At 45.0% G+C, this 10,817-nt stretch overlaps 1 protein-coding gene across 8 annotated transcripts in view; it reads left to right on the top strand.

Moving 5' to 3' along the window:
- Positions 1–915: 915 nt before the first annotated feature.
- LOC102388667 (histamine N-methyltransferase-like) overlaps positions 916–10,817 on the top strand; it is a 33,970-nt gene continuing 24,068 nt past the window's right edge. Inside the window, exons 1-4 of one of the 8 annotated variants that reach the window (XM_014517309.2) lie at positions 916–984; positions 1,849–1,937; positions 7,718–7,827; positions 8,579–8,779. In XM_014517309.2, the coding sequence (XP_014372795.1) occupies positions 8,643–8,779 (137 nt within the window). In that variant the 5' untranslated portion in view covers positions 916–984; positions 1,849–1,937; positions 7,718–7,827; positions 8,579–8,642. Of the gene's footprint in view, positions 985–1,848; positions 1,938–7,419; positions 7,508–7,717; positions 7,828–8,578; positions 8,780–10,817 lie in introns of those variants that run through there. The other 7 variants (XM_006018390.3, XM_014517308.2, XM_006018391.3 and 4 more) reach the window with 7 other exon arrangements.

Raw genomic sequence — 10,817 nt, forward strand, 5'->3', positions numbered from 1 at the left:
CCTGGCCTACATCCCAATTTCAGCACCAGCATCCTCCCATTGAATTTACTGGTGGAGGGGGGCAGGGGGTTGTGTTTTGGGTAGTTTTCTAGATAAAGTGTTACAACAACAAAATTAAAGAAGTGGATAGAGAAGCACACCAAGTTCTCTTCAAGAGTGTTGAGCCTATGAAGTTTCTAAACACTTGTCATCGCTCCAAATCTGATAGCCTTGCTTGTTTTTTACCAGATACTATTCAGGCAGACTCCTGTTGAAACCAAATTCTGACTACAGCTCTGATGATGGAATCACAAGAAATTCCAGGGCTCTTTCGTGTGATAACATCTCTTTGGTGTATATTAAAAACCTTTTTATAGGATGTTGGCTGCCATGGTCCTCTTGCTTTACCTGTGGCAGGCTGGGGTGTTATATTGTGTTATGTCAGGGTAGACGATAGTTTTACTAAGAGGTTAGATTATGGATTTGTATAGGATGGTTTGGACAGGGATGATCCTGCCTCAGGCACAGGGCTAACCTTTGGAGGTCCCTTCCAGCCCTAGTTCTCTATGATTTCTATGAAAAGTAAGAATAACATTTTCTTCAACCCAAAGAAAACCCAGTATTCTCTTTGAAAAGCAAGATGTGGCCTTTTACCAAAATTAGCACTCTTCATGAAGTTCCTGTTTAAAATCTAGGGGCCAAATCCTGTTCTTCATTACACCCTAATCCTATACATAAGGTCTACTCTGTTTTTGCACCATTGAAACTGAGAGCAGAGTTTGGATTTCTGTGGTAAGCCACATTAAGGGTTGCAGTATCTCTTATTTTATTCTTGAAGGAGAATACTATACTATCTGTATGCCAAAATGCTTGACTCTTTGTGGGTGGAGATAAAATCTTTTTAAAAAAAAGTGTCTGATTTCACAGAGTCCACTTCCTGCCTCCTGTAGCAACACTCCCAGAAACTGAAACCAGCTGGCCCCGTAAAGCCCAGATGGTATACATGTAAGTATGAATGCTTTCAGGATAAGTTCAGGCTTAAAATATCTTTCTCTCGATTTCTTAGAAGGAAAAGCTAATGGCTTCTGTATCTTGCTAGCGTTTAGCAACAACAAATACTAGTGTAGCAGCATGCACTTCCCTTTTGCAATCTGTTTACAAACATTTCAAGAATGCTCACTTTCCTTTCTGATTTAATTCACAGAACGTAAATGATTTTGATATGCCGTTCAACCAGGGTTTATTCTGATACCAGACAGCACTGATCCAGAGTAACTATAGTTACTGTGGTGTAAAAGCAAAATCAGGCCTAGAGTTGGTAAAAAAATGCTTAGTATGGGTAAGTTGATTTGTTCTGCAGGGCAACTTGTCCAAATGAGAGAAACTGTCAGACACGTTCTTAGGGGCTTTTTTTCGGAATTATTCCCCGCCCCCTCTCCGATTTCTGAACAAACTGATTGCAGGCCAAGCTGCAATGAAACAAAATCAAATGACCAAGATGAATTCCTGAAGCTGCCTGAAATGTTAACGATCTCATCCGTTCTTATCTACAACAAAATAAACATGGAAATTAAATCACAACAAGTGTGAAGGCTATTATACGAACACTTTTTGACTATCTAGATCCTCAAAACTGTAAAAGGATTAACTATGAAATATTTGTTAAAAGATTGGGGTTTGAAAAATGTTTTCATGCCAGATGGTACGAGCTTCCCCCACTGCATCTGAACTAAAGGAATGGGTAAACATGGAATGTACCACTCTCCAATGGGGGAGATAGAGTATGTGCTCATAACCCATGTATATTCTCTTCTGCTTTCTTACTCTACCTGGCAAAAATATAATTGGCCATTTTCACCCCTCGTGCAGGTGCTCCCGAAGGACTTGAATGCTGATCACCTGAAAAAGAGCACAACTCTCAGTGAAAGATCCAAGGATTTATGTGTTTGTAGTTCCAGGTATGTGGCAGCATGCACAGTTTTAATACTGCCTAATGCAAAACTGCATTTTATTCTGTCTGTAGTCACCACAAATTTCACTTGACTGCACAAAATAGATAGTGAATTGTTAGCTTGAGCGATGGTAATTCATATAATAGAGTCAATTTAGCTGCAATTTGTTAGTCTGTCTTTCTAATACATAGGCAAGATTACTGCTCTTATCTAACAAAAACAGGCTCATTAAAACAACCCCTAGCAACAACAAGCAGTGCCTGGGTGCTTTGCAGCTGCCTGGGCCTTTATTGTAGGGGAAGATTTTGGGTCTCCTATTCATGTGATTAGTCCTTTCAGCTTCAGTGACACTACTGGCTTGAGTAGGTGTTCATCAGGGTTAGGAAGGCTCCACAATCTCCATGTACTTATTTAATATTTTTCTCTTTGAGCGCTTTTAGAGTACTTGAAAAATAAGTGCCCATTTGAGATAGGCCACGCTGTTTGACTGCCTCTAGGTAACTTCTACTTGTAGGGTTAGATTCAAATATATAAGCATGCTGAAAATGAGTCCATTTCATTTGATTCCCCCTCCCCCCCCCCCCCGCAAGATCAGAATCTGACCCACAGTTCTTTACTAAAATAGACATGTTGAAAATGTAAAGGATGGGGAGCTAGCTCAGGTTTTACACCACTGACACCATTCATAAGATCTGGTTCTCATGGGGGACTTTAATTACTGTGACATGTGCTGGGAGGGTACTTTTGGAAATGCTAACCCTGACTCTGTACTACTTTTCACTTTGTGTAGTGAAGGGAGTGAAAAGTAAGTGTAAAAATGCCGTAACAAATGTGACACAGCGTGAGCGAGAAGGCTCTGTGACAGCCAGGGGGATGGTTTGCCATGAGTGGATGATGAAGTAAGATTCTTGAGGGACCTGGAAAAAGTGTAGCCTTTGAAGCAGTTCGTTCAGATTTTCTCATTTTAAGGAGAAAAACCCAGATGGTCACTTTTTAAGGAGAAAAACGCAGGAAATGGCAGGTTCCTCCTTGCAGGCTGGCAGAGTTCCAGTCTGCAAGGGGCTGTGGGGAGTGGGAGGAGGGCAATCAGACAATGGTGGCCATGTGCCACCATTCCCACTGCTGCCAGGCAGACGGGGTGTCTCACAATGGTGGCGTGGGGCTCTTGGTGGTGGCACCAAGCCTCCCCACCCTGCCCTGCCCTGCCACACCAGGTCCTACCTGCTGGGACACAGAGGTCCCCAGGAGCAGGGCAACAGGGTGGGGAGCCCTGAGCCTGCAATGGGCATCTCTCATCCCCCCTCCACGGACTCTGCTCCAGCTGTGCTGCCCATGGGGCAGAGGGAGCCAGGCTTCACGCTTCACTCCACTGCAGCAGCTGCCACCTCCCATGGGGCTTGGGCGCTGTTGAGGGGGCAGGGGGCTGGAGGGGGTGGGACGCTGTGCGTGGGGAGTAAGGGGCATCACAAGGACCGGGGGTTGGTGGGTTAGAAGTAGGGGCCCCAGCAGGGTTGGGGGGCCGTGGCTTGGGAATGAAGGGCAATGGCATGGGCAGGGCACTGGCATATGAGGTGACAGCTACGTCTGGACCTGCATCCTGGTGAGCAAAAGGGGCAGGGGGAGCTCTGATTTTCCATTATAAAAAAAACACAAAATCAAACACCAACGTTTATAGGCATTTAGAATTTATTTTATTATAGTAATTGAAGCACTGGTAGGCTTCCAAATTGTTTTAAAATTGTAAATATATCAATAAAACATTGTATTCAACTGATATCTTTATACATAGTGGTGTTTCAGTTTAATCATGGAAAAACATGGATTTGGCGGGTTTTAATCAGAGAATTTTTAAACAGAGAAAACAAGGATCCCTGATACAGGCAACTCCTGCTTAATGCAGTGTCGCTATAGCACTCATTTAAAATACCTACCTGGTTTCACTTAGCGCTCAGTGCGCTTCATTATAACGATCAGCGTGGGGGTGGGGAGAAGCAGCGGTGACAGCAGCAGTGGTGTCAAGTGAAGCGGTGAGTGGCAGCCAGCGGGGGTCCAGTGTGGGGTGGCAGTAGCCTGGGATCTGCTCCAGCACCACGTGTTGGAGCAGGTGGAAAGGAGTGGCGGCCGTGGCAAGAAGGGGCAGGTGGGGGGCAGAGTGAGTGTGGAGCCCAGGCTGGCAGGGCCCAGGGTAGGGTGGCAGGAGCCCGGGGTCTGCTTTAGCATGGGGTACTGGAGTGACCAGCAGGCAGGGTGGGGGAGCAGCAGCAGTGAGAAGGGGCGGGCAGGGGCTGTGAGTGCAGGGTCCGGACCAGTGCCCAGGACCAGGGCAGCAGGAGCACAGGGCCTGAGGCCAGGGCTGGCAGGAGTGCAGGGCCTGGACCAGTGTTAACCAGTGCTCACAGACACATGTGCAGTGTCCCCCACCCCAGGCCATTGGCTTGAAGTTGCAGCAAAGTAGGTTTAGATTGGATATCAGGACAACTTCTTCACTGTTAGAAAAGTGAGATAGCAGAACAGACCAAGGGAAGTTGTGGAATCTCCATCCTTGAAGGTGTCCAAGAGGAGGTTGGACAAGCATTGTTCAGAGATGATCTAGGTACTATGGGTACTTTCCATGCTTATGAACTTTGCTGGTTGCTGCACAAGGCCTGGAAGGAATTTTTTTCCCTCTCCTGCTGCTACGTGTGTCTGGGTTTGGGTTTTTTTTAAACCTTCCTCAGAGGCATTGGGTGTTGGTTGCAGCCAAGGCTGGGGATTTTAATTGGGGTGTACCATTGCTCCTGCTGGGACTTAAATACAGAGGTTCCTGGCTAAAGGGTTTTACCCCTCCTCTCAGGGTCAGACCGATCGCCATATTTGGGGTCAGGAAGGAATTTTAACCCTTGGTCAGCTTGGTATTTATTGTGGAGGTTTTTGCTTTCCTCTCTAGCACCTCTCCCTCTACTTTTTTCCTGGGATCTCTTGAGCGTATTTTTAACAACATGTGCATCAGCAGGATGTTGGATACCATGATTCCTCTGCTTTACCTGTGGCAGACTTGAGTGTTATTTCTTGTGTTGTGCCAGGGTGGACTGTGCGGTTTTGCTACAAGGTTAGACAATGGATTTGTATGGGATGTTTTGGGGAGGGATGATCCTGACTAAATTTAGGGAATTGGACTAGGTGACCTTTCAAAAATCCCTCCCAGTCCTACTTTTATATAGTTCTGTGTTTCTCCTTGCAACACTTCAGTGCATAAAAAACTACATAAGGGCTCTCTTACTAAAAAGCCGACCCATAATCAGGGGACCTGTGGGATATAGAATTATCTCTGGTGGAGGAACAAAGAGGCATCTTGAATACTATCCCTTGATAATTCAGAGTCTCCTTTTGGACATATTATAAGGAATTACCTCCGGGAATGCAATTTTTGATAACTGAAATGATGTGACCTAATCAGCCTAGAACCTTCTCTGCTTATTAGTATTAGTTGCCTTGGAGTCTCCAGGTCAGGGTGTTTTTTGAGCCCCTGGAGATGATAAACCTGCTGGAACATAACAGTTTAAGAACCTTAACTGATTGTTTGGGGGTTGATATACATCAGTTGTGTGCCAAGCATTGATTTTAAAAAGAGCAAGTATACCATAAGACTCCACTGCATGGAAACCATTACAGCAATGCCTATTCTGGTTGGTAGCACTTTACACTTCTATTGCATACAGGTGACCAAGGAGATCGGCCATGCTTTCTCCACGCCTTGTTTGTTGGGACTACCAACAAAATTGCCAGTTAGTGCCAGCCATAGTGCTGGTTTCCATAGCATAGATTCGGCACCATGACAAGGAAATTTGGCACCCAGGGCAAAGCCCAAAGTGGCAGCCTGCTCTCGCCCTGCACACAGATCCAGGGGACACCCCCGACCCCATGCTTGCCCAGGAGTGCACAAAGCGGCAGGAGCCACCCACCCCCAGCCCCCATGCCCACCAAATGATCTGCTTGCGGCTCTGTCCCATGCCCTGCCCCAGCTGGGCAGTGCCTTTTGGCGCCCCGTCACTTCAGCGCCCACGGCAGTCGCCCCACTCGCCCCCCTTGCTATGGCACTGCATAGATTACTGTCTGTTGGGAGTGAGAATAAGACTACCGAGCTATTTTTACATCATCCACGCAGCAGCAATAACACGATAACAAACACCAGTATAGTGGAACCAAAAGAGACCTCCTAGTTTATGTGACCGCAGAGTCTTTGGCTATTTAAAAAAAAACAAAACAAGCAAAAAACAACAAAAAAGCCCACAGTTGCTAGTGTACAGATGGAGTGAGTATTTAGCTTGGCAAGAACAGCCTACACATATTAAAACCTGGCTTGTGCTCCTGATGATGGCTTAGAAACATGCAGGGAATAAGATCTGAGAGAGCTGTGTGACAAATGCTAAGGAGAGGGAATAACGGGGAGAAAGTCTCCTGCTGCTCTGGTGGTGGGCGGTGGGAGTGAGAGAGTTCATGTGTAGTGTCACCATTAGCACCAGTAAGTGTCACCCACAAACAAGATGTGGGCTTTCCATTCGTCTTTTATCCTTTGTGTCTCGGAGTGAAGGGACACTGGTCAGTGTATCCCAACTGGGCCGTGGATTGAGGATTTTGTAACCTACTCTACCAGTCCCTGAACCTCTGAAAACCACCCTGAAGTTCTCCACGGGATGCCAGCCCAGCAAGCTAGAAGAAGGGAGTGGAGGAGTGTGCTTTTTTTGATGAACCCTGCTGAATTATTTTCCGTGACAGTACAGAGCAGGGTGGGATAGGATGCCAAGTAGTAGTAGCAGTTTTCTCATGTACATGAAAGCATCTCTTTGGGAGCAGTCCAGTAGACATTCTCTGGGCAAGTCTCATAGCTTTTTGTGATGTGTTGTAACAACCGTGGGCTTGGACAGATGGACACATGCTCCAGTATAATTTATGCTTGTTTTTTCTATTACACCAGAATCATGAATAGGCATACCACAATGTGATACCCTAGGGTAGATGCACACATTGGACAGTTATTACTGTATCATTATGGATCAGGTGATACCTGTTTGCTTAGCAAAGGGCTGCCCTGGGCATTTGGAGTGAATTCTGAACCTGGTGCAACTTACACAGAAGTGAGCAAAGTTACCCGGGTTAGGGATTTGCACTGTTGGTATCCTACCTTTTGGACCAGTGTGAGGCAGTTGCACAGGCATAAATGTGTAACCTGGCCAGGCCCCTGAACAAAGTAACTCATACAGCCAGTTCTGGGAAATGTAGGGGTGCAGTGCACTGAAAACAAAAGACACTGCAGTTGCACAGCAATTCATCAGCAGAGTCCCTTTGCCTTTATCAAACTAACATTCACCCAAGAATGCAAATCCAGCTAACGCTGTGCAGACACAAAGGCCCAACACCCGAGAGGAAGCACCCAGCTGAAACCCTGCATTTGATATTTCTCCTCCTGTGTGCTCAAAGGAGATAACTGAGCAGAGACAGAGCCCACGGGCTGCTATGATGGTTGCATGGCAACCAAGTCCAGGAAGTACCGTGCACTCAGCGAGCTGCTCCCATTCCAGAGCTCATCGGACAGAAAGGTAGGCAACTGCTTTGACTCTCTTTAACCGTTCCCTTTAGGGGCAATTTAGCTCAAGGATTTGGAAAAGGGTTTAAATGAAATTAAGGCAAATGAGTCCATACAGGAATAATAGAGAAAAGGGCTGCTAGGCAGCTGTGAAAAGAGGGATCAAAGCACCTATTCAGTTCCATTTGTTCAGAGGCATAACACATCCATCTACTTCCTGCAGGGTTGTTTTGCTTTGCCACGATCTTCCGCCACCACGCACAGGAGCAGATGTGGGGAAGAGAAGTGTCTTCTGCTACAGTATAGAAACAAGGTTCAGGAGTCTGTTTTCAGGTCTGAGCTTTTTCCGCTGACCCTACATGATCTTTCCATTTCATTTATTTTACCTGCTCTGTGCCAATTTTCCCTACTTGTGAACTGGAGTTCCAGCTCCTGCCTTTGCTAAGGGTTTAACATGGCTTTTGTGACACTTAACTGATGAATGCTTGGGAAGTATTTTGATCTCCTCAGGAAAAAGGTGCTATATAATTTACTTTTTTACCAAAATGTTATGGCATCCACCCTTCCATCTACTGCTCTGAGTCCTCTTTAAAACACCATCCGGCTGAAAACAAAAAATAAGCAGTGCTGAGCTTCTCCGAGAATTTGTACCTCACTTCCCTTTGGTTCAAAGCAGATTCTTTCCATTTAGGAAATACCGGGGTGTTTTTAAAGTTTCATGTAGAAAAAACTTCAGGGTGCTTCCTAGATCGTAACTGGGTCCTGTTCCATCACTGATGAAATGCTAATGTTTTGTTCGTGGAGTTTATATGTGATCTATTGCTGTTTGTCTTTCAAACCTGAAGGTAGTGTCTTTCATGTCATTCTTTTTAGATAAAAGAAGGTCCTTTTACAGCTATGTTTCTAATCTAAAACAATGGGCCAAGGTCACGGAACAAAGTCCAGCAATAATGTAGATATAGTGATTATACAAGTACTTTTCAGTGTTCAGACTAGATACAGTTCCGGCATCTGATATTGAAGCAGTTTTAAATGTGAGGATCTTTTAGTCTGTGGTTTTAATTTTTTTTTCTTCCTTTCCTAGGGCTGAAGTGAAAAAAACAGAAGGAGAAAAACTCTGTTTTTTTGCATTCCTTAGAAAACCAAACATGGCATCTTCCATGAGGAGCTTGATCTCAAACCATAGCCGATATGTTGAATCTTTCCGTCTGTTCCTTGAGAATTCAACAGAGCATGAGTGCATGCTGGAATTCATTGAGAAGAAGCTGCCAGACATAATATCAAGGTAACAAAGTCAGACATTTTATCAAAAGGACAAACCCTTGATACAGTTCTGCACAAGTGATAAATGTATGCTCCTGACTGCATGAGGCAGGGCTTGAAAGGACTGCCTGAGAGTTATAGATTGCTTCCCCCCCTTCTGTAGATCTTTGATAGTGCCTTAGTTAGAGATTTAATTTACACATTCCTCTGAAAGGCCTCTGTTTGTGGCTGAGTCTGTCTATTGGGATATAGATAAGATTTAATTGTTTCTTTGCCTGCAAATATTGCTTAGGTAAAATAAAAACTAACACGTGAAAAATAAATTTGGGGGGAAAGCAGAGGATTTTAACATGTACATTAATTTAAGATTTCTTAAATAAGCTTTTCAGGTAATATTTGGATTCTCTCTGGCTTTCAGACAATACATTAGTAGTCAAGTAAGTTCATAGGTTTGTCTCTCTTTACGTATGTATTAAATTGTCTGTTGTAGACTGGAGCAGGATTTGGGCATTAAAAGGTGAAATCCTAGCTCTAAGGAAGGCAGTGGGAGCTTTCAGACTTTGGAGAGTGGGCAGTCTGGTTATGATGTCAGTTTTCTGTTCAGCTACTGCCTTGTTCCTGGGCCTTGATCTTAGTGGTGTAGCAATGTGGCTGGGCATCTGGGTGCCCGGGACACAGAGCAGTGTCACAGTGCTTCTAACTTCTCACTATGCCCTCCTGCCCCCCTCTCCCCGTCCCAAGTCAGTGCCCAGGGCGCTCGTCTTGGTTGTCCCACTCTAGTTATAGCACTACTTGGTCCAGTTAGTGAATCTCTCGGTGGCTTGTTTCCCACATAGATAAAAAGCAGACAGAAAAGTGCAAGAAGGTTATTAAGCAAAAGTAGTATATGACATACGTACAATGCAGAGTGGGTTGAAATTTTTCTGCTGGAATTTTCCACTGGACAGTTCTCAACAGGACCACATGGATTGCATTGAAACATCCAACAGAAACCGGGTGTGCTGGTTCCTGACCGTCTCTCTTTCCTGGCTCTGCAGCTCCTGGACCTGTGGGTTACCCAGATCCCTGGCTGTCCACCTGGCAGGATGTCTGTCTTTGTTTGCCGGCTCCCTGAGCTTGCCGGCTTGCCAGTTGGCCAGTTCCCTGCTTCTCTGGGCAGGTTCCCAACTGAGAAGCCAGGGAGCCGTTATGCCCAGATAACCCACCAGCCCACCAGATGGGCTGCTGGGAAGGTGGCAGGCCTGAGCAGCAAGGACATTTTCAGTGTTTCCGAAACTTTTTTTTTTAATTTCTGGCTCATGAACAACATTGAGTCTTTTCACTTTTTATACTGATTTAGGACAAGTTTCTAATGAAGAAAAAAAAATCAGAGGACAGAAAATGTCTTTCCTGCCCAGCTGTAATACAAAATATTGTTGCTCAGAAATCATCCCCTTAGAAAGGCTTATGTTTCAGAATGTCTTTTATTTGTGCATTTTCTCTTTTAAATGCATTATGTGACTGTTATGGACATATGCAGCATGCTTAGTGAATTCAGAACTCCCCACTGATTCCCACTACTTATCATTCTTGCAGGAAGCCTTGTGATATAGCTCTGATCCCCAGCACAAACCTATGCTATGAAAATGACAGTCTGCTCATGTCTTATTAAGATTTCTTTGGATTTCCAAAATAAACTGCAGCATGTTGACTACTGTAACATGAAATACCACCATAAATATTTAAGGTGACAACTACACATGTCAGGGTAAATGAATAGAGCCATTCAGTGAAGGAGTATCCATGATAGTTTGACTGTTTGTTTGTCACTGGTTCTCTGCTGCCTGATCCTAACCTCCCTGCTTTCCCTCCCTCCTGACCATCTTCTTTGAAATCAAATCATTCTTCTACTTGGCATCTCTGTTCTCCTTTCACACCACTCTACCCATGCACTAATCCTTAACCATGGGTTCTTCCTCCATGTTCATAGTTTCATAGTTTCAGGGTCGGAAGGGACCTAATAGATCTTCTAGCCCGACCCCCCGCCAGGGCGGGAGAACAACCCAAAAAAAAAAAAAAAC

This window comes from Alligator sinensis, unplaced genomic scaffold (assembly GCF_000455745.1).
Source record: "Alligator sinensis unplaced genomic scaffold, ASM45574v1 scaffold277_1, whole genome shotgun sequence".
NCBI lineage: Eukaryota > Metazoa > Chordata > Crocodylia > Alligatoridae > Alligator > Alligator sinensis.